At 47.1% G+C, this 27,605-nt stretch overlaps 2 protein-coding genes across 3 annotated transcripts; both read left to right on the forward strand.

The window, feature by feature from the left end:
• The first annotated feature begins 1,022 nt into the window (after positions 1-1,022).
• Positions 1,023-5,658, forward strand: SLC35C1 (solute carrier family 35 member C1). Of its 2 annotated transcripts, XM_080619626.1 has the most exons (3): positions 1,023-1,639; positions 3,386-3,891; positions 5,170-5,658. In XM_080619626.1, the coding sequence occupies exons 1-3, from the start codon at positions 1,093-1,095 to the stop codon at positions 5,203-5,205; spliced, it is 1,089 nt and encodes a 362-aa protein (XP_080475752.1). In that variant the 5' UTR covers positions 1,023-1,092; the 3' UTR covers positions 5,206-5,658. The 2 variants fall into 2 exon arrangements, with proteins under 2 accessions (XP_080475752.1, XP_080475751.1); XM_080619625.1 differs by having other exon boundaries at positions 3,386-5,306.
• Positions 5,659-5,849: 191 nt separating this feature from the next.
• Positions 5,850-27,605, forward strand: CRY2 (cryptochrome circadian regulator 2). Its single transcript, XM_080617338.1, has 12 exons — positions 5,850-6,096; positions 8,936-9,044; positions 12,616-12,758; positions 19,047-19,231; positions 20,385-20,473; positions 21,496-21,636; positions 22,155-22,466; positions 23,531-23,682; positions 23,823-24,025; positions 24,396-24,485; positions 24,991-25,132; positions 25,615-27,605. Exons 1-11 carry the CDS (start codon positions 5,909-5,911, stop codon positions 25,128-25,130), a joined length of 1,752 nt encoding a protein of 583 aa, XP_080473464.1. The 5' UTR covers positions 5,850-5,908; the 3' UTR covers positions 25,131-25,132; positions 25,615-27,605.

Here is a 27,605-nt window from a genome sequence, read left to right on the forward strand (position 1 = left end):
CAGCAGTCTCAGATGAAATAAGGAGCGGGGGATTGTACTGACCAATGTCTGACACAGCTCACTGCAGCCTCCCCCGCCGTGTGGAATCTGGTATTCATTTCAGTTTATTTCATCCTGTTCAGCAGTTTGGTTTCACAACACACTAGAGTTTGGTACTGAAAAGGCTTCTTGGTTATAAAGCACCCTTAAGAGAGGATGGGACCTTTTGGCATGTGAGTATGGGCAGATGGGTCTTTTATATCTGGAATGGTGATTTGGGACTGCGGGACAACTGCTTTAGCAGAAGAGTGTGTGCAGCTTACCTAGGATGCCTCAAAAGTAGTTCCTGCATTGCTTGCAATGTAGCAGGGCGGTGTAGAGTTGAGCTCAGGTTGCACACCAGTACCAGAGCAGTTGATGGCATTGGCAATGACATTCTCCTGGTTAGATTTCAAAGTTAATGCTGCAGGAAGGGGGATAAAGCAGCCGGCACTTGCCTGTATTGTCCTTATGAGCTGCTTGCAGGTGTCACCACATCAGCATCATTCAGGTCGTGCTGGAAAGGTTTTATTACCTCCACAAAAACGCAAGCTTTGTTTCTGTAATAAGGGTTAGACAGCAGAGCGCAGGCCTGTATTTCGCGGCAGGCTGTGGGAAAAAATCCACATTAGCAAATCCCTGCACAAGACCCAGATCGCATCTGCTCCAGCCAGCACATAACGGGCACCGATACGAACCACTAACGACCACCACCTCCTGCTGCGCCGCAGCCCTTCCCCAGCGGCCCCTGCACCAAAACCCTTCACCGCTGGCATGAGGGGCCGCGCTCACCTCCCTGCTCCCCGCTGAACCGCCCCGGTTGTCACCCACACCAGGCCCCGCCACGCTTCCATGGCCGGGCCCGAGTGGGCCGGGCCGGGCCCTCCCCCGACATGGCGACGCGGGCGGGCAGGCGCCGAGCGGCGCCCGCGGGGCGTGAATAAAGGGCGGCGGGCGGGGCCGCGGCGCTCCGGGAAGCGCGGGGCCGCCGGCGGTGCCGGGTGAGCGGGGCCGGCGGCGGAGGGACCTGGGCGGGGGAGGGCCAAGGGCCGTCACTGGCGACCCGCGCCCGCCATGCCCAGGACGCGGACGGGGATCCTGCGGATGGCGCTGGGCGGCGGCGGCGGTAGCGCCGCCGACCCGCTGCTGCCGGCGGAGGAGGACGGCGAAGGCCTGCGGACGCCGTTCGTGCTGCGAGCCCTGCGTATCGCCGTGGTGGTGTGCCTGTACTGGTTCACCTCCATCGCCATGGTGTTCCTCAACAAGTACCTGCTGGACAGCCCCTCGCTGCGCCTCGACGCGCCCCTCTTCGTCACCTTCTTCCAGTGCGCCCTCACGGCCGCCCTCTGCCTGGGCCTCAGCCTGGGGGCGGCCTGCGGGCCCCCCTGCTCGAGCCTGCCCACCCTCCGCCTCGACCCCAAAGTGTCCCGCAGCGTGCTGCCCCTCTCCATCGTCTTCATCGGCATGGTCACCTCCAACAACCTCTGCCTCAAGCATGTCGGTGTGGCTTTCTACAACGTGGGGCGCTCCCTCACCACCGTGTTCAACGTGCTGCTCTCCTACCTGCTCCTCAAGCAGACCACCTCCCTCTACGCCCTCCTGGCCTGCGGAGTCATCATAGGTGAGGGGGAGCGGGAGGGGGCTGCACCCACACTGCTGATGGCTTCAGAGAGAGATGGAAGTGAAGTGTCTTCCCCTTGGGAAGCCATCCTGCCCTGCATGGCAGCTCCCTGAGGTGGGGTAGCTCAGGGCTTGTGCTTTGTGCTGCCTCTGGCAACCCAGTTTGCGTGTGTGGAACATCTAGGTGACTCATAAAGAAGGGGAATTACTCTTCCTTTGACCATGGCTCCCTTTTTCCTTTGAGCACTAAAACCTGTCTGCTCTCTAATGAAGTTTAACTTGCCTTCCCTTCCCCACTGCTCCTCCTAAGGCCATGAAACAGCAGGTGCATTTCTCCCTGTTCTCAAGTGCTTGTTTGTTAACTTCTGTAACAATCAGTGAGTGCCACCAGAAAAACATCAGAACAATACAGTGGAGCCACACAATTCAAACAGGCTGAATGCATTGTGATAAAGGTTACCCGATCAAGCCAAGTGTAAAATACCACCAGAAGATCTGGTTGTGTGGTTAGGGTGTTGGGTGGGGCACTGACTGGCTTAACGGGAACTGCTTCAAAGTGTTTTGTTCCAGAGGCATGGGTAATGCCAAAAGTTGCTTTCCATTGAAGGGTTATTTAGATGCCAAGAGTGGTGAAATGTTGACTTCAGTCCAGGTGGACATGTGTTCACTTTGGTACTCAGACAGGCAGATGGACTTGGATGGAAATAAGACAAGAGAATCTCTTCATAGAAGAGGTTCACCCAAGTGATGCCAGCAATTGACTCCAGCTAGTTTTGTGTTCAGGTATTGCCCAGGACTATGGTATCTGCCAGCCTTATGGGGTTTCTCTAAGATTTTGACCCCTGGCTCCATTGTTTGCAATGAGAGCATTGCGTGTATGCGTGTGACAGCACAGTCAAGCATCCTCTGTGGCCTGACAAAAAGCCCTTCTTGTCCGTGCATCAAACCCATTTGTAGTTGGGCTTAGTTTAAAGCACATTAGCCACTTTGCAGGCAACTTCACAGATGGCCTCCAACATGAAGCAGCTAATGGAAAGGCAGTGCTGTGCTCCTTCAGTAGCTCATCTCCCTTTTTACGTTTTGTTTATGATCTGGATGGGGAGAGGTCTCCTCTGCCCTGAAGATGCAAAGCCTGTAGCTCCTATTCTGGAGGTTGTTAAAGAGTGCATTACCCATCAAAGTTTAATGTGTTGAAGATATTGCACTCAGTTTCTCCCTTGTGATCTTTTTTTTATCGAGCTTCTTAATATTACATCTGTGTGTTTACTATCTTTCCATCTTCTTTTCTGACTTATCTTTTCCTTCCCGTTAACAGCACAGCAAAGCCTGTGAGGCCTTTTTTTCTTAAACCTTGAGGATTATTTTTTGCTATGTGTCAGTTTGCTGCCTTTTCAAATAAAAAAAATCTCCTAAAAATTACCTATAGCCTGTGAGTAGCTTTAATTCCTGGCTCTTTGGAATAATAGCTGCTAAATTCATGCTGCCTGCTCAGTGTGAGAATCAGTCCTCTGAGACTGAATGATAGCACAGTAAATTACCCTAAATAAATCATGCTCCCAAAATAAATCTTCCCAAGACACTAGTTATGACACTTTGTGGGTTCACTTAATAGAAAGGGGAAACCCTTAAGCCTGTCTGTGCTTGTGGTTGTGGTTGTTCAGTGTAAGGTAGGTGATGAATTGCTATGTTTTGAGTCCTTCAGCAGTTGTTCAGATGATGCCTGATTATTCATGTTTTTTGGTTGCAGGTGGCTTCTGGCTGGGTGTTGACCAGGAAGGAGCAGAGGGCACTCTGTCATGGACAGGTATATTCTTTGGGATCTTGGCAAGCCTGTGTGTCTCACTCAATGCCATCTACACCAAGAAAGTGCTGCCTGTGGTGGATGGTAGCATCTGGCGCCTGACCTTCTACAACAATGTCAATGCTTGCGTCCTGTTTTTCCCCCTCATGTTGCTACTGGGAGAATTCCGCACTCTCTACCACTTCGACAAGCTGGGGAGTCCCAGTTTTTGGGGAATAATGATCCTGGGGGGAGTGTTTGGCTTTGCCATTGGTTATGTGACTGGACTTCAGATTAAGTTCACGAGCCCACTCACCCACAACGTGTCTGGAACAGCCAAGGCCTGTGCCCAAACAGTGCTGGCTGTAATCTACTTTGAGGAGACAAAGAGCTTCTTGTGGTGGACGAGTAACTTGATGGTTCTGGGGGGCTCCTTTGCCTACACATGGGTGAAAGGGCTGGAGATGAGAAAGGTACAAGAAGATCCTAACGTCAAAAGCAGTGAAAGAAATGAGACTGGTGTGTAGGCAGCTCCTGCACCTCCATTTCTGTGCCCGGAAGGTTACCCTTTCGTGGTCCTTTCCTCCTGGGGAGAAGAAGAGCAAGGAGCAGGAAGAAAAATCACCTGCCAAGTGTACAGGGAGCTGTGTCAGGAACCAGAGCCAAGGACCTGACTGGATCAAGTTTTATCCGTGGGATCTCACCCTGTATCAGAGTTGGGGAGAGCATGTGTTGTAGACAGCAATCTTTTTTGTGATCGTTTTCTAAAATGGATGTTGCTATTGACCTACTCTGGGCAATTTGCATCTCTGGAGGAGGGTGGGCTTGTAGCAGACACTCAGATGGGAGCTTTGTGTATTTGGGATTTTAGAATTAATTGAATGAATGCAGTCTGAAGCTATAAAATCCTGAACCTCCACCTAAGGAAGAGGCAGGTAGCCAGGCTGTTGTAGGTAGACTCCAGTAATCTGTTCTGCTGTAAAAGGATTGGCAACAGTCATTCTTCTTGTTGCCCCATTCAGTGCAAGGGATGGGAAATTCACTCCCTTCTGGTTCTATACAAGCCCAACCAGCAGCAGTGCCTCCAAGTCTCCTTTTCAAAGAGTCAGTATCACATCCTGCTGAGGTTTCTTCTGTGTTTCTCTCCACTTGGTTTCTTATTTCAGGAAATCATGCTGAGAATCAGGAATGGAACTTCTCATTCTCTTTGCACCATGTCCCATGAAGGGAGAGCATGCCCTCTCTAGTGGCCTTTCTCAGGGAGGAGCAAGCTTAGACTCTGCCTCTTCCAGTGCCCAGCAGGAGGGGGAAAGTTACTCTGAAGCGCTTGCTTCTGTGGGGTGGGGATCCCAGTTAATGGGGTTCACAACACTTGTCCTTTTTAATCTCTCTGTAGGGGGTAGGTTTGTGTTTGAAAATGGGGTTGTTATTAGGTTTGTTTTGGGGAACTTGTCCATATCTACTTTGAGTCTCCTGTGGTGTTTGCAATTTGTCTTCTGGCTTGTTCCTTTTAAACACCCTGCTGTGGCCAGTTGAGTGAATCCTTCAGCTGTAACATCTTTTGCTCAGCTGCATTACTCCCTTTACCTGAAACTTGCTGCTGAACAGGTACTTCTGTAGAAATCTCTGCCCCGCATCTGGTCCCGTGCAAGTGCCACTTGAGGTTATGCTGTGCTGTGATTTCTGATAACAGGTCAGCAGCGATGTTCTATACTGTTGTACCAACTTTTTAAACCCTTTTATATTTAAAGGGTTATTTGGGTATCGATCCTGGGTGGTTGATGTGACTGCTTCTTACTCTATCCTGTGGATCCTATGTGACATACCATACCTTGCATGTGATGTCTGGCCACTCCTACAGAAGAACACAGAATATGTTCCTGTCTAACTCTGGTGGCCTCCTGCTCCAGGCTTCATGACAACAGGTACCATCTCCTTTTCAATGCAGGCTGCCATTTGGAGTCATAGACTCACAGAATGGTTAGGGTTGGAAAGGAGCTTAAGATCATGCAGTTGCAACCCTTTGCCGTGAGTAGGGGTGCCTCACACTAGACCTGTCCAACCTGGCCTTGAACACTGCCAGGGGTGGAGCATTTACCACTTCTTTGGGCAACCTGTTCCAGTGCCCCACCACCCTCACAGTAAAGAACTTCTTCCTGATATCTAACCTGAGTTTCCCCTGTTTAAAAGTCCTTGAATTATAAGGTTTTTAATGGGAAAGGACATTATCACTGCTGTACTGGCCAAACTTGCTTAATAAAGCCGGGGGTCTCTGGAGCTGATGAGGATGGGAGACACGGTTGAGCCTCTGTCGCCAGAGGGATGGGGACAGGGGAGGCGCGGCCGCTGGGGGGCGGCAAAGTGCCATTACGTCTCCGTCCGTCCTTCCCCCTTCGCGCTGATTGGCTGAGTTGGCGTACGCCAACTCAGCCAATCAGCGCGAAGGGGCGGAGCAGACTCGAGGTGCCGCGGCTGCAGTCGGCGACGGTGATGGCGGCTGCCGCGCTGGGCCCGGCTCCGGGCCGGTGTCGCTCGGTGCATTGGTTCCGCCGCGGGCTGCGGCTGCACGACAACCCGGCGCTGCAGGAAGCTCTGCGGGACGCCGCGTCCCTCCGCTGCATCTATATCTTGGACCCGTGGTTCGCCGCCTCCTCCGCTGTGGGCATCAACCGCTGGCGGTGAGTGAGCTGAGGTGGCTCCCGGCCCTCAGGCCGCGGGTGGGGACTGAGGAGGACGGGATGGGCTGGGTGCGGGCGGGACCGGCGGTGGGGAGGGCTCCCGCGGCTGGCGGAGCGCTTTCAGGGGTGTGGGCCGTGTCGGTGAGGCCGCAGCGGGAGCCTCGCCCGGGCCAGTCCATGTATTGCTGCCCTATGAGGGTGCTAAGGTGCTGGCACAGAGTGCCCAGAGAAGCTGTGGCTGCCCCATCCCTGGCAGTGTTCATGCCAGGTTGGACGGGGCTTGCAGCAACCTGCTCTAGTGGAAAGTGTCCCTGCCCATGGCAGGGGGTTGGAACTGAATGAGCTTTAAGGTCCCTTGCAACACAAACCATTCTGCAACCGATGGCCGCTTAGCTTTAGAAAATGCTTTTCCCTGCATTTAAAGGCAAGCGCAAAGGATCCTCAGAGCTGTGTTACAGCCCCACTGCTTCCCTCTGCCCTTTGGCTGCTGAGCGCGGATAGGCGTGTGTGCACGCCTGCCTTCCTCCAGTCCCTCTTTGGGTTTTTTACGGGAATGCACTTTGGCTGCTGCTGGGGAAGTGGAGATGAAGCTGTTAGTACTTGAGTCACGTCTGTGCAGAGCAAAACCTCGTGTACGGAGAGCCAGTCGCATTACATAATGCTGTTGTGCCAAGTCTCGGCTTTCTGAATGTTTGGAAACCCAATCCAGGAAGGGATTTTCCTCTGAAAGGCTTCCCTGCATACAAACGAAGCAGGATCTCCCCCTGCCCTCTCCTGCCCCAATCAGGGGTAGCGGACAGGACAACCACCTGGCTACAAGTGCTCTTTGAAATATCACGGTGGCTGGGCGTTAGGGAAGCTGTAGTTGTAACTGACTGCCTCTGCTGTGCACCACAGTTTTACCTTAAGGAATGAAATAGTGGGGGTGATTTAAGCATTTCTAGAACCCTCATCAGAGGATGGCTTAAAAACTGTAAATGTGCAGAAATGACCACGGTGTAGATGTTCAGATTACAGAAAACTCTGGATTCTGTTACAGCCTAATATGCTGGGAGCATGAAGTGATTTTTGCACAGACCAGGCTTTCTATAGGCAGCAGCAGACAGAGCCTCTCAAGTGCTGCTGTTGTTGCTAGCTGCCCTCATTTGGAACAACCAAAGCAGTGTGCTCCCAGAAGATTCATTCCTGATCCATTTAATCCTTGTTTGTTTCCACCAACATTCCATAGGGAGGGAAGTAGATGTTATTTATGTTGTAGTCATGTAATAGGTGAGCAGGTGAAGTTTTTAAGAATAAGGTTTTCTTGGAAGTGTGCCTGCTGCACATGTCAGAAATTAGCACCACTGGCTTTAGGCAAAAACATTGCCAAGTTACTTACATTTACTGGAGTTCCACTGGTTCCCATTGAGAGCTTTGACTTTGTTTTTCTGTTTATTTTTTTAATGCAGTTCCTTGCATTCAGAGGTCCATGCACCTAAAGCAGCGGTTGGTGTTTTACCCAGCTCCCAGAAATGTTGAAATTCCCTTATTATTTATTCGTATAGGATGAATCCTTGTTTAATTTTTAGAACACCTTGGGAAGTTGCTATTCCTGTTTAATAGATGGAAAACGGGCTGAGGGTAAGGGAGTGGTTTGTTTAGGTTACCCAGAAGTGGTTCTGAGTCTTCTGTACTGTTACAGTGGGCTCTTCTTTCCATGAGCCCCGTGTCCTTTTCTCCCTCAGGATATGGAGAGGGAGCTTGTTCTGTCTCAAAGCTTGCAGTTTATGTTACTGGCAGTGCAGCTGAGGAGAGAGAAAGAATCCACTTTGCAGGGCAGTTGTAGCTTAGCTTTCCTTAGCTGCGTGTGGTCTTAAGGGAGCTGATGCAGATACTCATGTCTTGCAGGTCACGCTGCAGAGTGGGCATGGAATGGGGGGAGGAGGTGGAGGCTGGCAGCTCACAGAGGGTTGTGAGTTTGCCAGCAGTGCCACGTGCTCTCACAGAGACTGAAGTTTTAGAGCTGGTGTCTTTTGCAGCATTAGACAAAACAAAGTGACCTTATGGTGTAGATCCGGTGATGTGACTGTGAAAGCAATGACTACACATTTGATGTTTTATAGCATAGTGGGAGATCAGTAAGACACACCATTAAATGCAAAAATCACTTAAATGCTTTTTTACAGTTTATGAGGGGAGGGGGAAGGGAATAGATTGGTATCTTTGCATACTCTCTCATCTTTATGTCTTCATGGTGGAAGACAAAATGCAGTTCTGTTTGCAGCAACTCTTAAGTACAGATAAATCTTGCCTTGGGATATCCTGATGCTCAGTCTTGTGCTGCTGATGAGCTAGGAGTGTACATTTCTCTGCTGTGACATTGTGTATTTGTACTGAGAACTGTAAAACTTGCACAGTTCTTGTAATAATTAATTACTTTTTGGAGCAGTAGTGTGCCAGCATCTACTTATTGTGCAAAATCCCTCCCGCTCCAGAACAAAACCAGTGAGAGAAAATACTGTAGGGAATTATATGGTTTATGCATTTTGCCATGTCATTATGTGGGGAGAGCAGCTGGTGGGGGATGCTGCCAGCTCGGAGAGAGAACATGGGAAGGGGGTTGCAGGAAAAAGGAAATCCTGGAAATCTGTATCTGTACAAGCAGAACATGCACATGAATGGCTGGGAGCTGGCTGGTGCTGCAGTCTCATAGCAGTCAGTAGACACCAGGATCAATATGAATTGTTGTTCTGTTTCTTGTCCTAACTTCCAGTTTGATTGGTGATGCAGATTTGCTGGAGTTCCATCCACATTATCGTCTTTTGTCTTTACACTAACTGCTCTTGTTTCTCCTCTGCAGATTTCTGCTCCAGTCTCTGGAAGATTTGGACAACAGTTTAAGGAAACTCAACTCTCGCTTGTTTGTTGTGCGAGGGCAGCCAACAGATGTCTTCCCAAGACTCTTTAAAGTAAGAGAATAATTTTCTGGAGCATAGTGAAGAAAAACTTACGTCCTGGTGCTATCCTTGTTTTCACTCTAATGATTTGCTAGCTGTTGGAGATCCCCTCAGCTTCTCTTTGACTGTAACTAATTCTTAACTATAACACATCTTCACTATAACAAATCTCTTCAACTACAGCTATCTACAACTAGCATAAGGGTCAGGCTTGGGAGCCAGATACACTCTTGAACTCAGGCTTGCAAAGAAATTTAGTAGTAGAGTATAACCTAATATTAGCATGCTTGAGCTTCTCTTTTTGGACGGTGATCTTCATCTTCATAAGTGAGGTCTCACAGAGCTGCCACTCCTCTATGTTGAGAGCTTCTCTCGTACTGGGTATTTTCCTCTGCAGCTCTTGCTTTGTGAAGGCTGCTGTGACAACACACCTTTACAGACAACTGAAAAAAATATATTGATCTGTGAGTTACAAATAGGGCTTTGTGTTAAAATTTCAAAATTCAGAAGCTTTTATGTTAGCTGACTTCCTTTTCTTCTTCTGTTCAAGGCTGCAGTCTGGTCAGCAAAGCAGCAAAATACAGCTTGGGTCCAGGCTCCCTGCTGATGTACCATTTAGGACAATGAATATGCAGTGACTTCAGTGATCAATAATGTATTAGTGGGATACATTTCTGAAGTGTCAGTGCTGCAGATTATGAGAGACAGGGCTGGCCAGAGCATCTCCTTGAATATTAAGGTTCCTCAAGCAGTATCATTTTTCTCTGTCCTGCTCTAAGACTGAATTTTCCATTGTCTTTGAAGCTTTTTGACAGCATCTTTACTGGAGCAACAAAGCTAAATAGTTCATAAGAGTCTTGAGATTTAGATTTGTTGTGTGGACTTACCTTACATATGGTTGACAGAACTAGTGTCACCAAAACTAGTGTCAGCTGCTATATACCAGCTGCTGAGAAGAAAACAAACTTAAATCTATAACCTCCAGCTGTAAATGGTTGTGATGTGTGTTTCTGGGAGGAAGGCAGTACTGGGGAGGGGAATCGGACTGAGCAGGTCAGAAGGGGCACTGATACTTATTTTGGCTTTGCATCTTAACACATGACACAAACTCTGTGCTGCTTTTAGCCTTTTCAGTGTCTGGGTTGCTTTTTGATCTGCAAATAAGTTCTGGCTTGTAGCAATTCATGCCCCCCTTATATTAGTTTAAGGTATTCACAGGATAATTAAAACTTTGATAGAGAAAAAAGCTCACTTTGGTCAAAGAACAAAAAGTAGTTGGCAGAATCAGAGGTTTGGAGAGATGTTTGTGGAATCTGCCAGACTTGCTTTTTGCTGCAGTCTGTTTTCTGGGGCAAGTGAGTTAATGAATATCTTGGATGTGCTCTAACAGAGAAAAGGAGGTTGTGAAGGTGTTATGCTATTATGTGGGAAAAGTATGGCTTTCATGGGGATTCAAGCCTCTTCAGAGCTGTTGCACTGAACAGTGAAGTAGCAGCAGCTCATGTCTTACTGTCAGCTGTTTTGGAGAGGAGAGTTATGTCACGTGTGGTAATGCAACACTTAGATCTAATATAATTTCTGCTCTTGCTGCCAGTAGCTTGAGCTATGTTGGCAATAGCAGTTGCTGCAAAAGCACTCCTCTGTGTGGATACCATGAGAATTGTGCTTGTTACCTCTGTGTTAACCTTTGTAGAGGCTTTTTGTCTCCCTTCCTCTGAACAAACATCTGTAATTTTACCTCTTCTATCAAAGAAAGAGTCATTTGTTCCCTAAAGTTTGCCCACAGTCCCTTTGGTGGGTGTTTCTTTCCCTACAGTTTTGCTTTGCTCTAGGCTAGATACTAACAGACAAGTCAGTCATGGCTGTTCTTTTGTATATCTGCAGCAATTTACTGTCATACAGCTTACTGTTTTCTTCATGGTTGTTCTGTGCTGTCACACACAGAGTGGTGGGCTTCTCTAAAGTGTGGGAAATACCTGAATTTAAAGTTTTGTATTCGTACCTAAAATCTCTGCTAGCCTTAAATGGTTGAGGGCTTTTTTATTCCATTCCTTTCTTTCAAGACAGTAATGTGTGTTTCTTCAAGACCAAAGCTGTCTTTTCCAAGCCTTCTAGCTGATACTGTCTTTCTTATAGAAGAAAGAAAAGTCTAAAATGAAGCTGTTAAATCACATAGGAGCAGGGCAGGGCCTGGAACGTGTTTGTTTCGCCCCTGCTCTGAGTTATGGATAGTGTCACGCTCTTAGTTTGAAAAAGGAGTGGAGGACCTCTCTTGAGATGTACATTCAGTACATAACTGGTTCAGTTCTCTGTCCTTCCTAATACTAATTTTAGGATTGAATCTAAAAGCTTAGAAAAGAAGGGAATTTGTACAGTTTTCTGCTTCCAAATTCCCTTCCCTGTCTTTTGCATTACTTTCTAATGGTCTTTAATGAGCTAATCACATCTGTTCTTTGTGTTTTGTGTCTGGTTCCGAAGTGAAAAAGACTGTCCTGTATATGTAGAGGTGACTTAGACTGTCTCACTTGGAGAATGTGGTTTGGAACTTGGTTTTGTGAGGGTTTTTTTAAGTGTCTCTGTAGATTTCTGGATGTGTTTGACTAAAGTGTTTGCTAAACAGATCTGTGGGCTGCTGCTCTGCTTGATGGATGTCTCAGGAGCGTCACTGTGGAAACCATTAAACCTCTTCTCATAGGATTCATTTTCTGAGAAAAACTAGGCCATAGTCCTTGAGAGCAAACTATGCTCTGAAAAAGCCTGGATGCTATTTCGTAAGGCTTGTTTCGTGTATTCTGTGAGAGATCTGTTAAAGGCATGAAGATACAGGACAGGTGCATGGCTTGGCTAGAGTAAAATAACCCCCCAAAGGCAGAACTGAATTGCATTATCATACTCTACTGTGATGACCAGAAAGGTTCCCTCAGTTGCCATCCTTTGCCCTGTATTTGCCACTACCTTTGGTTTTTTGCTGTTTGGGTTGGACATTGGTCCTCTATTATATGATTGCTTTAAAGAGACATTGGAAAAAAATTAGAGCATATTGGTTTCATCCATCCTTGGCGGTGTTCAAGGCCAGGTTGGATGAGGCCTTGGGTGCCATGGTTTAGTGTGGGGTGTCCCTGCCCATGGCAGGGGGGTTGGAACTAGGTGATCTTAAGGTCCTTTCCAACCCTAACTATTCTATGATTCTATGATATGGGGTTTTGGGTGGAACTTGTTCTCTGAAAGGCTTTCTCTGCAAGTGCTTGAATCTGATGGTAGGGTTACTTTTGGACAGCATGTGTAACAAAATAGGTGGTGTTAGGCTTGAGGACTGAGCTGTAACCTAAGAACATTAATAGAGAAGAACTTGAACCTCCTTTAGGTGCTTTACACCTGAGGTAGGAATTTGCATGGCTGATGTGGTGCTTGCTAGAGCTGATAAAATTGTTGACTCTTTGGTTATCTCAACTCCAGATTGCTGGTCCTCACAGGAACCTTCTCTAAGCTTCCAGACTGTCCAGGAATTCTGAAACCCTCATTTGTAATTGTGCTGGTCACAAAGAGTCTTGTTTGTCAGCTCTGTGCCTTGTGTTTCTTGCAGGAATGGGGAGTCACTCGTCTCACCTTTGAATACGACTCAGAGCCATTCGGTAAGGAGAGAGATGCAGCTATCATCAAACTGGCCAAGGAGGCTGGCGTGGAGGTGGTGATAGAGAACTCCCACACCCTCTACGACCTGGACAGGTAAAGGGAGAGCAAGGGCAGAGGTGCTGTCTGGGCTAGGCTGGGATTGTCATATCTGTGAAGACCAGTCTCTTCATTATCCATGTTGATCACTGTCACCCTGTGTGAACCTAGAAGGTGTCAACAGGATTACTCTGCGCACTTGCGCATTTGATTAGAGCACGTTAAAATGCTGGCAGTGACGTGAATATACAGGATGGTGTTTCCTCGAGCTTATTAAACTCTCTACTTAACAGGCTTTTAAGTTGTGTCCTGTTGATTGCTCTCCTTGAGCATGTCCTCACTCTGTGGACTGCTGGTTTTTGCTGTCTTTTGTTAAAGATAGTTGAGCTTTTGTCTCAAACAGGTTATGAAAGCAGGGCTTTTAATTGATGGACATGCCAGGACAGCTGGAAGGAATAGAACAAGGTAGATTGGGGCAAACTTACCATATTTTAAAACATGAATGCCTTGTCTTTGTTGTGTATTTGCTGTGGGGGAGCCTTGCCTTTATGTTGAGCTTTATATATTTACCTATATAAAATACAATCTCCATATAGCTGTGATCTCCTTAAAGAGTGAACAGTCTTTCAGCTAAGACTAACGTATGCTTAACTTCAACCATGTTTCAGTACTGTTCTTACAGGTTGCTTGGTTTTTTTTGGGTGGCGGAGGCATATGACTTGTGTCGGTAATGCTGAATGTAGATTTCCTCCTTTAACATCCCCAGTTTCCCATGGGAAGGAGCTTTGCAGTTAGCATATGCTGTGTGGAAATGCTTGTCTTTGGAGTGTGGGGATTCTTCTTGAGCCTGTCTCATGAACAGACACTGCTTTCTCATTTTGCCTTGGAAGAGACCTCTTGAATGCTTATTACATCCTCATCTCTTCAGTGTCAGTGCCCCTCACATCCTTCCTCATGTCATCCTTGTCTTTTCCAACTTGGATTATCCTAGTTTACTTAAGTTTTCAGGTGGAATTTCTCTTCTAAGAAATCTTCCATATCTCTTCTAAGTTTTGTCACCTTCATACATCTGGGTATTTCTGGAGCTGGAGAGCAACTAGCATTCAAACTGCAGGAGCAGCATGGATTTTTATAGTCCTATAATGTTTCCTGTCTTCTCCTAATAGTCACCAGCATTCTTTACGTTTTTTCTGAGTGCTGTTAAACACTAAACTGTTGTCTTAGGGCTTCCTTCCAGAGCACACATAGCTATTTGAGATTGCATAGCTGTGCATATGGAGAAACAACATGACCAACAGTGCATTTCATCTGATATTTTTGAGAGCTGGTCATGTGGTGTTCATCTTTAACTATGCAAGATAGCTTATTGCGTCAGTAAACTTTTATCAGCCGCCTCTTTTTTTTGTCCCTTCACAGCTATTTTATGAATAATGTTGAGCAGCACAAGCGCCTGCTCAGCTCTGTGTAGGGTTTCTCCTTCTGTATCTCAAAGAATTTCCTGTCTGCAGGGACCTTTTGCTTTATCCATATTTATCAGGGTTTCTTTAATAATTTTCAGTGAGGGCTCTAGTCAGATGGTTTCTGAAAATCCAAGTAGAGGATATCAGCTGAATCTGCCTTTCCCCAAGCTCAAATGTCACTACCAAATTTTGAGGCATGACTTCTTTTATCAAGGCCAAATTAACCCTCCAGCATATTGCATATACCCATGCATTCACTGATTCCATTAGTATTTTCTACCCCTCTGCCTAATGCACATACCAGAATCGCTATTGTGTCATCCCTCTGATGCCTTGAAATGCTTTTTAAATCTGGAGTCATATTTGCTCTTCTTTTTTCCTTGTTGTATTCAGTTTTAAGGCAAGTGTTCCATGCAGCAGCTATTAGTTTGGGTATTTCTTGATGTCCTTTACAGCTCTTGGGTGAATGCTTGCTGCTCCTGGCAATCTGTTGCTGTTCAAGCATAGCTTTCCCTTGTAGCAATTAGAATAGAATCATAGAATCCTTTTTCTCATAGAATTAATTTCTTCCAAGCCTACCAGTCTGTGACATCTCCTGATAAATTTTCCTTTAAACGATTGAGTTGTAACCTCCCTGAATGCGTCCGTAATGAATACACATGTAAAAATAAATGCAGGTTTTTTGATGTGCTGTTACAGAGACTGCTTTTTTTTATGACTTGATCTTCTCTTGGCCCTATAAATATCCTGAGTGTCTGGAAAGGGATTTTATTTTTTAACTACTTAGGCTTTTTTTAAGAGGCTTCTCACACTTTGCTGTGAGCTGGGAGATGGAAAGAAGCGGCTTTTGTGGTTTTTAATTTAACATACCGAAGCTTGGGGTTTGTCTATCTTTACCTGGCCTTCATTTTTCTGAAGGATTTTACCTTCTGTTATCTTTGCTGATGCTGTTCTCTAATGGTTTTGACTCTTGTGATCTTTCTGAAATCTTTTTGTGTGCAATTGTTGAATATTTTTCCGCCTAACATCATCCTCAAACCATCTTCATGTTGCCTGTCAGCGTTTTATGTCTCAGCTTGTTCTTTTTGCTTAGCAGCCTGCCTCATTTTTATGCAATTCTCCTCTTGAATTTAAAGTCATTGCTGCTCCTGGAAGGCTGTTTTATTGATGCAAGCTGCAGTCACGGATAGAACAGGCAGGTGATAACTACCATTTTCACTTATACTTTAGCACTGCCAAAGACCAAATCATGAATTGCCTTTCGCTGTGGGTTCTTAACCAATTGTTCCCTGGTTTTTGGCAGGCGGCAGGGTGTGACAGCTACCCAGCCTGTGCAGAGGCAGTTGAAATCTCCAGTTAACTCTGACATTTCCTGGTTCTTGGCATCTCTTGAGATTTCCCAGCAGGTGGTAATACAGTTCTAATATTGTATTTCCCCTGGAAGCCTCTCGCAGGGTATATCACCCTCCAGTCGTTAGTCTTCTAACTCATGGTATGTGTTGTCCCTCTGCACACCCTACTGGTTTTCTGGCATAATTAGTAACCTGGTGCTAGCATCCTTCTTCTCATCTTTCTTTGATCAAATTTCCCATGAGATTTTCAGACCTGGTTTTAAACAGTTTAGACTAATCTTTCACTTCAACATAAATGATCCCAGCAGTCCGTCTCTTGTCCCCTGCAGTGTATTCCCAGTACCAGCTCCTTTTAAACAAAGAGCCTGTTCAGTTAAGTTGTGAATTTGACCAGGAAAGAAAGTAGGAAGATTACAATATGCTCCTTGTTGCAGTGCCATCATAGCTGTGTGATAATCAGAGCATCTTTCCCCTCCTCTTCACCCAAACAAGAGGGATATAGAAAATCAGCATCAGTGCTGAAAAATGCTCCTAAGAAAATCTAGGCATTTCCAGTCAAGATTATTGATGTTCAGATTGTAGAAATCAGACAAGAAAGATAATCTCTTGCGTTATCAGCTTACCAAGCTCAAAGCCTTTACTTGACAATCATTCTATCTGACAACAGCTGACAGGTTGCTTTGTCTCTTCTTTGTATCAGCCTGTTTTCTCCTCCTGTAGCCTGCTTGTTGACTGTCAGCACTGTGGTTTCTGTAATCCTGGGCAGGCCTGAGTTATTCAGGGGAAGAGGTTTAGGGCAGAAAAGAGCACTTAAAGCTTGTGTGTTTGTAGTATGCATCAGGAGCAGCTTTCCCTCAAATATTGTAGCCTAAGGCTGAAATAGTAGTTACATACATTTTTATAGGAGTATGTAGTAATTTGAAGGAACTGGGGAAGTGTGCAGACCTTGGAGGTTCTGCAGTTCATAATTATACTATGCCAAAAACATGGTTTGTTGCCACCTAAGGAGGTTAAGTCAAACCTGTGCCTGCCAGATCTCGTTATCCTCGTGTCTGGCATGGTGATCTGGTGTCAGGTGTTTTTTCCCTGTGCTGATACTTACCCCATCATCAAGTAATTTCATCTCTCCTCTGCTCATGTGTGTGATGCTGTTGAAGTCGAGTTGTTTGTCCTTTACCCAGCGCCTGTTGAATAGAATATCTCTTGGATATCTCTCCATCTTTCTCTTTGAATCTGTAGAAATACCCTTTGTCTTATATACACGTAGCCCTACACGAGCTCTCTGGAGCAAGGATTTAGATCACAGCAATTGCGTAAGCTGTGTGAATTGGTAGTGGGGCGCGTTGTTGAGCAGCCTGCTTGCCGAGTGCTGGCAGCCGGCTCTCCCTCATGCAAGGAAGCAGGGAGGAGCACGTTCAGTCCCCTGCAAGAACCCAGACCTGTCATTTGCGATCGAGCTCGGGTGTCAGGGTTTTGAAGCAAGCAGCTTTCCCTAGCCCTATAGCAATTCCACTGAGTCACTGCCATGGAGATGAGAGATAGAAGCTGGCACCTATGAGGTGGCACATTCAGACTCCACAAACACTGCTGTCACAGGTAGGACTTTAGGATACCCTGTAATCCAGACTACGTTTGGTCAAGTTTTGGTTGCCTGCTTTCTTGAGGTAAAGTGTGACTGATAGTCAGAAAGACCCTCATAACTTCAAGCATCAAGGCACAACCGTCAGATAGTGCTCGGCAGTGTATTGCTAGCCTGGTTGCACGGCTGGTTTCATGTGTGCTCACCAGCGTTAAAAAGGTTAGGTTCTGTATGACAGTGATTCTGGTCTTCTCTGTTCTGCTTCAGGAAAACTAGCAGAATAACTGCCACATGTAGTCTATGGGTTGCACAGGGAGAGACAGATGAAATGGGAGTATTAAATCCTGGGGAAGCACCTCCCTTTTTCTGCCATCAGAGAAAGTCGTGTGAGATTGTACTGCCTGCAGTAGAAGGACAGTAGGAGAAAGGAAAGGACTGCTAACTGGGGGGTTCCTTGGACAAATATTTGTACAGAAGACAGAGTGTGCTGTGCCCATGCTGTGATTGATTGTCTAGCCTGGCACTGAAACCGTACAGTGCACATCATAGACTGGTATAGAATCACAGACTGGTTTGTGTTGGAGGGACCCTAAAGCTCATCCAGCTCCAACCCCCTGCCACACGGGCAGGGACACCTTCCACTGGAGCAGGTTGCTCCAAGCCCCATCCAACCTGGCCTTGAGCACTGCCAGGGATGGGGCAGCCACAGCTTCTCTGGGCACCCTGTGCCAGCGCCTCAGCACCCTCATAGTGAAGATGCAGAAACCAGCCATCCTGATTGCCCTTTTCCTCGGCATCCTTTTGTCCCGGTGTTTACAATTTATAAGCAGGAAAATGGGATGGAGCTGCAGGAGGGTTCAGGTTCAGTGCTTGCGGCTGCGCTGCCCGTTCACCGGCTCGTTTCCCTTCCCTCGGCCGCCCGGAGGCGGCTGGAGGCGGCGGCCCCAGCGGTGCCGGGGTGGGCTGCCGGTGCTCTAGGGACCGGCATGTCGCTCCTCCTCGCTACACGTGCGGTGCTGGGGGGCAGGGAGCGCACATGGCGTCGGGCGAACCACTCGGCTTTAAGCCCGGCCCCTTGCATAAGCTGTTGACTGTAATGGGTGGGGAAGGCTGCTCTGCTGCAGCTCCCGTGTGAGCTGTGGGTTTGGCTGTCTCGGCTTTATGTAATGCTGGCGAGCCCTGTGCTGTCTGCTTTGCTGTTAACTCCTTCCTCTCCCTGCAGGAGAGCGTGCTCAAAAGGACATCTTTCACTTACCTGGCCCAGGGGGCTTCTCAAAGCTCTCTGTCTCAGGATAAATGAGACTGCATGGCACTAGCAGACTGTAGATGGTTAGTTGAAATAGAGGAATGGGGAACTATGGCTGTCTTTTCCAGTAGCATGATCTGACACTGGGGAATAGCAAGAGACAGGTCTGCTCGTGACCTTCTGGCGTGGGGAAGGATTTCTCTAATCACTGGGAGAGAGGAATGACGCAAACTGGGATTTGTCTCATCGGACATAGGTGGAAGGAGGGATCACTAAAACAGGCTGGGACTTCTCATGTCAGATGGGGGGAAGTAAGGTCAGGATCATGTTAGGACATCACAAGGTGTCAGGGGAGCAGATGCAGGTCTGGGATTTGCTTGAGGAGACATAAACGCAGTAGTCAGACTGAGATTTCATACAGGGGTCTGATGAGGAGCTCTGGAAGAAAAATACGAGGCTAAACCTGATTTAGCTGGAGGTGTTTTGGTGTGTTTTTCCCCATGGAGATGAATTAAAATGTGGAGGGTTTGTTTTCTGCTGTGTTTTGAGGTTTTGGTTGGTTGGTTTTAATATCCCTTCGAGGGATGCATCAAGTGGAAGGTAGGTGTATAAGGATTTCTATATCCAGAGTGAAAGTGGGATGGAGTTTGGCTGCCATTTCCTTGTGTATTCTGTGGTATTAGGCTGTAATGCTTATTTTGTCTCCAGAATAATTGAGCTGAATGGCCACAAGCCACCCCTCACCTACAAGCGTTTCCAGGCCATCATTAGCCGCATGGAGCTCCCGAAGAAGCCGGTGAGCACTGTAATAAGCCAGCAGATGGAGACATGTAAAGTGGACATCCAGGAGAACCATGACGATGTGTATGGGGTCCCATCCCTGGAAGAGCTGGGTATGTGTCAGAAGGCAAGGCAAGGGTTAACTGCCTGCTGAAACTGGGATCTAGTGGAACTGTTTCTGTGCCCAGGACAGCTCCAGTGTTCTCATCTGACCTGGGCTGCCTGTAGCCATAGAAGCGGCTTAATGAGTGCTGGACCTTATGAAAACAGATCGCTGTCCCTTTAGCATTGCTTTGAAACCCTGTATCTGTCCTTATGTTCTCTGCTATACTGAGCATGTAACTGCTGTATCAGTGTCTCATGTCCTCTGAAGATGTAAACTAACTATGTACCAGGCTTTGATAATTTCATTTAGTTATTGCCAGGCAGCACCAATTTGGTTGCTTAGCAAGACAAAGGATTATGGCAGAAACTTCTTTCATTCATCCTGCTATGCCTTATGCTGTATCTTTCTTGGAGGAGGGTGAATAGAGATCCAGGGATGAAGAATTCAAGGCCTGTGTCACGGAATCTAAATGCAAGGGAAGAAAAGATTAATGCAGGATACTGTCTGCATGTGTGTGACTGGAGGCTCCGTACCAGCTTTATAGGTATCACCTTGTACCTTAGGGCACAGTTTCAGCAGTCATGTGAAAGCAGGGGGCCTCACAGCAGGAGTATCCTAAGGTTGCAGTGCTGAGTAGATCTGCTTTCTTTATTGTCTGGTCTAACATGAGACTGCCTGCAACCTTACATGGCTGTGCTTGCTGCCAGGGGAGGCTCCTCTTTCAGCATAGAGCAGTGCAAGGAAACTGCATTATTGCTTTCCCTTTTCGTCAGTTCTTCAGCACTTCCCCAGGCTTCCCCAGCACCAGCGTCCAGCAGAGTAAAACCCTCACCAGGAGCAGCCAGACTACCTAGTGAGTTGCTGGTGTCCATGGCAAGGTATTTTGTAAGGCAGAGCTGTGGATCAGATGTTCCTTTGCCAGCTGCTCTGGCCTTTGGAGCAGAGCCCTGTGGGTAAGTGCTGACACAGCACAGAGAGTCCTGGCTTGAGCAGGTTCTCTCCTTGACCCACGTGATTTTTCTGCTATACAAGGACTACAGCAGCAGGCAAGCCATGTTAGGCAACTGCAGTATGTAGTATCTTGCTGTTATCATTGCTTAATTCCATCTATACCCTATGTCAGGCATGGCTTTGAATCTTAACCAAGTTCTTTCTCTCAGGCTTTCCTACGGATGGTCTTGCCCCTGCAGTTTGGCAAGGAGGGGAGACAGAAGCCTTAGCACGGCTGGATAAACACTTGGAAAGAAAGGTAATCCCTGTTACTTAAGTGATGATTCCTGCAGCCTGTGCCTCCAAATGGAACATGTTGAGCATTGGCCATAACTCTGTTTCCCTGCTCTTCTAGCAATGGTCACAGCATTCACCTCTGGGAGGAGTGTTTGGTATTGTTGGAGCACTCCTGTGATCTTGTGGTGTGTGGATCAGGGAGCTCCTGGGCTTCCTCAGACCCCAAGAAGTAGATCTGTATATTAGTTATGCTGCTGTTTGAAGCACAGAGGATTTTTAACTTGTTTCTGCCCCTCAGTTTCCTTTAGAGGACTGCAAACTTGGAAACTCTTGTAAGTTGCTCAGTCCCTGCTGCACACCATCTTGTTTTGTCTGTAGCTGAGGGATTAGTGCAAGTACATGCTTATGAAAGTGAGCCTTCCCCTTGTACATCAGCCTGTTAATGTGTTGTCACACTGGCTGGCATTACTTGAGCCCCTTGATGAAATACTCACATGTTTTCTGTGGGGCACATGTTCTTGATTATAACACACAAGGCAAATGGTTTCAAAGTAATAAAAAGATGACCCAGCTCAATTTTAAGAAGTTTGTATCTTTTTAATGTTGAGTGGCTTGGTGGCAGTTGTAGAAATCAAAGTATAAATTCTTATGCTGAAAAGGGCGTAAACTGTCAACATAATGCTCCACAAAAAGGTCTGAATTTTAAAGGTGTGAAATGAGGTAGAGGTACCTAAACGTAAACAACTGTGTTAGCTTGTATCCCTAGGAGCTCTCAGGGTTATTACCTCCTGAATACAAAGCAAGCTTAATCCTTTTCTTGGCCAAAGTAACTGGTTTGGATCGTGGAGCAAAGGTCTTGCATGTCTTGAAAAGGGTGTAGGGTTTGGGACTGCCCACTTGAGATCTCTCCCAGCAGTGGTTGGAGGTGAATAGAAGAGACCTGCTGTCAGACCTAAGTGGCCTCACCACCTGCACAGAGGCCTGCCCTTAGCAGTGTCCCCAGAATGTGGGATTTTTTGGCTTATTTCTCCTGACTGTGTCTAGGCATGGGTTGCAAATTACGAAAGACCAAGGATGAATGCCAATTCCTTGCTGGCCAGCCCGACAGGACTCAGTCCCTACCTGCGTTTTGGCTGCTTGTCCTGCCGCTTGTTTTACTATCGTCTCTGGGAGCTGTATAAGAAGGTAAGACAAGAGGTTCAACTGAAGAGCAGCTTGGATGTGAGCATAGGTAGCATGGTGCTGGTTCCCAGACTGTGACAGAACAGCTGCAGAAGCTGCTGTTGCCTCCTTTGTGTTTGATTGTTGGGCTACTGTTGACACTAAGGAAGAGGCACTTGGGTGTGAGGAACAGAGATTCTCCTGTATACAGTCAAGCAGATCTTAAATCTGCTGGTACCTTGTTCTTCAGTCTGGATTTTTGTGTCATGAGCCAAATAGAGCTTTTTCCTGTTAGTTTTGTGTCATCCAAGTCACTTGTCAGTGTACTCAGCTAAAAGCAGTACTCTTGACTTTACCACCTGGGGTTTCTCGTAAAGGATGATCTGGAATTGAGCTCCTTTATGGTAATTGTTAGTAAACAACTTGGGAATTGTGTACGAATCTATGGGTGGCTTACACCTTCAATGCATGGGTGGCTTACTTTACAGCTTAATAAAGCTAGTCCTCCCCTGCTTGTGAATACCTTGTTCCCTGCTCCACAGGTGAAGCGGAACAGCACACCACCCCTCTCTCTGTACGGACAGCTTCTGTGGAGGGAGTTTTTCTACACAGCAGCCACAAACAACCCAAAGTTTGATCGCATGGAGGGGAACCCCATCTGCATCCAAATCCCCTGGGACAGGAATCCTGAAGCCTTGGCAAAGTGGGCAGAGGGCAAGACAGGCTTCCCTTGGATCGATGCAATCATGACCCAACTGAGACAGGAAGGTTGGATCCATCATCTGGCCAGGCATGCGGTGGCCTGCTTCCTGACCAGGGGCGACCTCTGGATCAGCTGGGAGTCAGGAGTCAGGGTGAGTCTGGCATTTCCAGAGGCTTGCAGGAGTCCATATGGAAAACAAAGTCTCCCTGGCACTCTCTGCAAGGATGGGTACACAGGTATGGCTTTTGCTTCGTATGTGGAAGAGGCTTTTGGCCTGCCAACTGCATGACTTCTTTCTGCCTTCTACCATGGGGCTCTGACACTATCGAGAGTCTCCAGTAACCATAACTAAATGTTACGGGGACACACTGGTAAATATGGTCTGGGGTACTGGGGGCTTTTTAGGTTATTTTTTTAATTTATAAAAGTTCTCTCAATCCATCTGTTTTCTTTGCAAGTTCAGTGTCACTTTATGACTGGACCTTTTTCCTCATGGAAATGGATTGTATAATCCATCACCGTGCCTGTCAGGGAATGCTCCATGACTGTGAAATCTGAGTCTAGAGTCTCTCAAGGAAAGAGGTAAAAGACCCTCCTCTTGGGCCGTCTGAAGGGACAGACAGCTTGAACCTACCCGGTGTACACACAGCCCTACACAAAGTGGAGGGAGAGGTGTCTTGTCACAAAGGTGACAAAGGAGCACGTAGCAAAATGTGCATCATAGGGTCAGATGCTAAAAGTGCAATGGCTCTGCATGGATGTAAGTTACTGCTGAAACCTGTCCACCTCTCAGTGGCAGTATGCTCTGTGACCTTCAGAGGGCTTCTTGCTTCTTGCTTTGGTGTTTGCTCTTTGCAGCATCTGCCTGTTTCCCGTGGTTGGTGCTTTACACTTTGTTGTGCCTCCCAAGTTAGGATCAATACCCCTGGTTTGCTGCAACACTAGGTAGTGATTTAGTCTCTACCTGCATGAGAGATAAGGCAGCACTTTATCAGTGTGAGCAGACAGAGCCTCCCTATGTGAAAGCATCATAAAGTGAGATGTATTAACCAGCCAACTGGCTTCAGCCAGCACATCGCCTTTTTGCTGCTGCTCTGGTTCCTAGGGGCTGTGCTCACAGCTCAGCACCTGCCATTTGAACTGGCATCTTGGGTCCTCCAGCCACGAAGTACTGTGTAGGAAAGCTCTCAGTGCCTTTTCCTCCCCTTGCTGCAGGTATTTGATGAACTGTTGCTGGATGCAGACTTCAGTGTGAATGCAGGCAGCTGGATGTGGCTTTCCTGCAGTGCGTTCTTCCAACAGTTCTTCCACTGCTACTGCCCTGTGGGCTTCGGACGTCGCACAGACCCCAGTGGTGACTACGTTAAGTGAGTGATGTGTCTGTTGCTTTATCTCTGAGCCTAAGTTGGTCAGTGGCTGATGGGTGTATAAGCACTTTGTGTGCATTGTGAATACTGCGTTGCTGCACTTCGAGTGATGCTTGTGCATCTTTTTACTTGTGTTACAGGAGGTATCTGCCCAAACTAAAGGGTTTCCCCTCACGCTACATCTATGAACCATGGAATGCCCCAGAGTCTGTGCAGAAGGCAGCCAAGTGCATCATTGGGGTGGACTACCCTAAACCCATGGTGAACCACGCAGAGACCAGTCGACTGAACATTGAGCGCATGAAGCAGATCTACCAGCAGCTGTCACGCTACAGAGGGCTCTGTAAGTACCAATAATTGCAAAAGATTGTTTCTTTAATACGAAATAAAATGCTAGGAGGAAAGGTAGTGATTTAAAATAGATAGCACTGAGTAGTTTTGAGAGGTGGTGATGGCACAGCACCATCCCTGTGCCACCAGTGGTCCATTCTTCACTTTGTGGGGAAAAAACTAGGCAAAGAATGTTAAATAAATACGCTTCTGGATCACTGTGTGTGTCTGTGGCCAGCACTGGGTGAGCACAGCTCTGAACTCATCCTGCTTTGGGATATGGATGTACTGGTTGATCATCACTAAGATGTCTCCATGTGAAAGGTTTCTTCCACCACCATGGTTAAGTGTTTCTTAACTATGATTTTCTTGTGTTTCTCTAGGTTTACTGGCATCAGTCCCTTCATGTGTGGAAGATCTCAGTGGCCCAGTTACAGAGTCAGCCTCAGGGCAGGGTTGCAGCACCAGTACAGGTGAGCTGGAGTTCCGTGCTTCTGAGATAGTTTTCATGTTGACTTACAGGCTATGGGCAGGAGGAGGGAGAGATCTTTTTCTAGTAAGAAGAGAGTGTGTAGCTAGGAATACCTAGATCACATTCACCTTCCTTTAGGCTTGTTCAGAAGTCCCAGCAAGCCTTCATTTCTAAAAGGGCTGAAGAACAGTTGATTAAAGTGAACCTTTTATTGCCTGTATGGGTTCATATGCAGCCACTTAAGGGAGAAGTGAGGATTACTGTAGGGCCAGTCAGGTGTAATGAAGCTGACCTCCAGCAAAGGAGAATACTTTTGCGTTTGCTCTGCAGGACTTGATTCTGCTTTTAACAAAGGTCTTTCAGCAGTTTTCAAGGAGGTTGTGGCAGCATGTCTGTGCTTGTACACTGCATGCTCTTTCTCCCACCTCTGTGGCAGGTTAGGCCAGGGTGTACTCATGAGATCTAAAGGCAGGGGAACTGTTGCAATGACTCTTCTTGCTTTACAGCAGTGAGACTGTCGCAAGCAGATCAGGCTTCTCCAAAGCGCAAACACGAGGGAGCAGAAGAGCTGTGCACTGAAGAACTGTTCAAACGAGCCAAAGTGACAGGTCTCCCTGCTCCAGAAGTCCCTGGCAAGAGTTTATGACTGTGAGTAGTCCCCAGTGTGATCTGGCTTAAACCGCCTTGTTTTGGCAGATAGCAAGGCTCAGTCCATTTGCTCCCTGCATTTTGATGAGCAAAATGGACTTGCTTATGGAGGGAGGTGGCTGCTGACTGTATATTCCATAGCCCTGCAATTTGACAGTGGGCTGCCCTCTGGTTGTTTTGCTTTTGCTTGACAAGCTGTTAACTCAGTTGTCCATCAGAGAGTAGCACCCTGTTGCTAGAACAATCACAGAGCACAGTTGTTCTTGGGTTTGCTCTAGTGAGGCTGCTTCTCCTTCCACAGGGTAGGTTTGCAGCCAGGTTTGCCCGTGTGGCAAGGGTACAGGCTACAGGAGGAGAGCAAGCAGGTCCAGTCATCTTCCTGAAGTGCTTCCAGGAGGGAAGGAACTGGTTGCATATTCTGCCAATTTCTCAGGATGAAAAGTGAGTTTGAGGCAAATTCTGTCTTTTGCTTTTTCTTACAGCCAGCAACAAGCACCTTGCAAGTGAAGAGGGAGAGCGCTGAAGAGGTGACCAGAGGAGTAGGAACTGCTGCCATGGAGGGACTGGAACTTGTGATGTGCCCCAGAAAATCTGGGCTCTCATATAAATGTGTAATTCCAGTAGCTGCCACAAAAGGGCACTGCATTACTTGTACTTGGGACTATTTGGCTTTCTGGTCTCCAGAGAGCCAAATATCTCTTCTCAGCCATGTCCAAAATCTGCCCACATTTAAAGTGGGGAGAGCCTTCTGTCAGTTTGTGCAGTCCCAGGTGTATCTTTCTTTTCTGACAGTGGCTTGATGCATTGATGTAGGGAGCAGCATCTGCGCATCTCAAGTAGTGAACGCCCATTCTCATCACTAATACTAGGCAGTGAGTGGCGCTGATTAATTCAAATTATAGTAGGAGTTGAGAAGGAAGCTGCTACAGTGTTAAAAATAGAGTACCCATCCTATGAGAGAGCAGGAGAAACTCAGGTTTTCTTTCATTAGTCTAGACTGGCGGAGATGTAAATGCTTTCTGAGTAAATCAAGGTGGTACTCATGGGATGGAAAGAAAATGAAGGACAACTGTAGCACAAGAACAAAGGGAACCAAACTGTCTGTACACTTGAACAGCACTTAAAACTCTCCCTTCAGAAGAATCTCGCTGCTGCAACGTGGGCTGTTGTCTGGAAGGGGCAGCTTCAGAGCACTTTGACACTGGGTGGGAGGGACTCTGAAAGGAGGAATTCTTCAGAGAATAAGAACATGCCTTGATAGGAGTAAAGTAGTTTCCCAGAAGCTTGCTGGTTCAGATAATAAGGAAGCAACATCTGGGCCCCTGCACTCTAGAGCATTTCCTTTCCTGAGCGAGAGCTCTCTCAGGTGGAGCAACCATGGTGTGTAGCCTGTGAGTGCCTCATACTGATAGGGGATGTGTTACACATCAGCTCCTTGAAGTGAGTCTTCCTCAGCTTCAGTCCCTTGTCCATTCTGTGTGTCCATTCTGTTTGCTCTTTCCTGCACTGGCATCTGTGTTTCAGGTTTCTACACAGTATACTCCTGTCTCTTTTGCCCTGCACACTGCTCCTTATGGCCATTTGCATTCATGCTGCTGCTTTGTAGTCAAGCAGGATGATTGTACAGCTTTCCTGGCTCTTAACCATACGCTCCTTGGCCCAGTTCTGTTACATGTCACTTCAAGATGGTGCTGGAAGAGCACCTCTACTTGCCTTACCATCTGAGAGGACAAGGGAGGGTAGTACTACAGAAGAGCCTGTCTTTTGGCTGTTCTAAAGAGGGAGTAGATCAGGTAGCTGGTCTTAGGCAACGGGCTGCTGTTGGCACTGTTTTCGTTTGCTGTTCAAAACCTTTCATCGCTGCCTGGCACAGACAACGTGGGACCATATGTGAGCTGCTCAGTGAACAGCTTGGGGAGCACAGGAGTTGTCTCCCACTCCGACTGGGATAATCAGATTCCATTTTGGAGCCCATGTTTGAACCCAGAGCAGTGGGGCTGCAAATAGAAAGTGACTCAAATGTGCCTGGGAAAGCTGAAGTGGTTGAATTAGGTCTGTGAGTTAACTTAGTGAATAGCTGAATAACCTTTCCTTCCCACTCATCTGCATGGGGCAGTGACCCTAGATTCCTTTTTCCAAGGGAATCCATTGAGCAGATTGACCAAGAAAATACTTTTCCTGCTCTTACTTTCTTCTAAACTTGCATTCATAAAGCCTGCCTGTGGAAAACCCGGTACTCAACAAGTTTTGTCCCCTTCACTCTGACCCAGACCTTACTCCCACTCTCTTGGGGGTAGAAAGGTGTAAAGAAATAGAGACACCCCTTCTGTGGCAGAGAGAAGAAAGGGAGTGGACGTGCACTTTGTACACTTAGGTTACAGAAGTTGTGACTTCTGTCCTTTGCAGAGCCTCATGCTTGGGCAATGGTCTGTAAATACAATTTTTTTTTAATATATAAATGTCTTTAACCCTC

The sequence above is a fragment of the Psittacula echo genome (genome assembly GCF_963264785.1).
Source record: "Psittacula echo genome assembly, chromosome: 5".
NCBI lineage: Eukaryota > Metazoa > Chordata > Aves > Psittaciformes > Psittacidae > Psittacula > Psittacula echo.

What these genes read in the sequence shown, in the direction of transcription:
- SLC35C1 (XM_080619625.1), top strand. Translation starts at nt 1,093, where the DNA reads ATGCCCAGGACGCGGACGGGGATCCTGCGGATGGCGCTGGGCGGCGGC. An exon ending in GGCCTGCGGAGTCATCATAG is followed by an intron (nt 1,640 to 3,385) that starts GTGAGGGGGAGC and finishes TTTTGGTTGCAG; the next exon opens with GTGGCTTCTGGCTGGGTGTT.
- CRY2 (XM_080617338.1), top strand. Translation starts at nt 5,909, where the DNA reads ATGGCGGCTGCCGCGCTGGGCCCGGCTCCGGGCCGGTGTCGCTCGGTG. An exon ending in GTCACGCTACAGAGGGCTCT is followed by an intron (nt 24,026 to 24,395) that starts GTAAGTACCAAT and finishes GTGTTTCTCTAG; the next exon opens with GTTTACTGGCATCAGTCCCT. An exon ending in GGGTTGCAGCACCAGTACAG is followed by an intron (nt 24,486 to 24,990) that starts GTGAGCTGGAGT and finishes CTTGCTTTACAG; the next exon opens with CAGTGAGACTGTCGCAAGCA.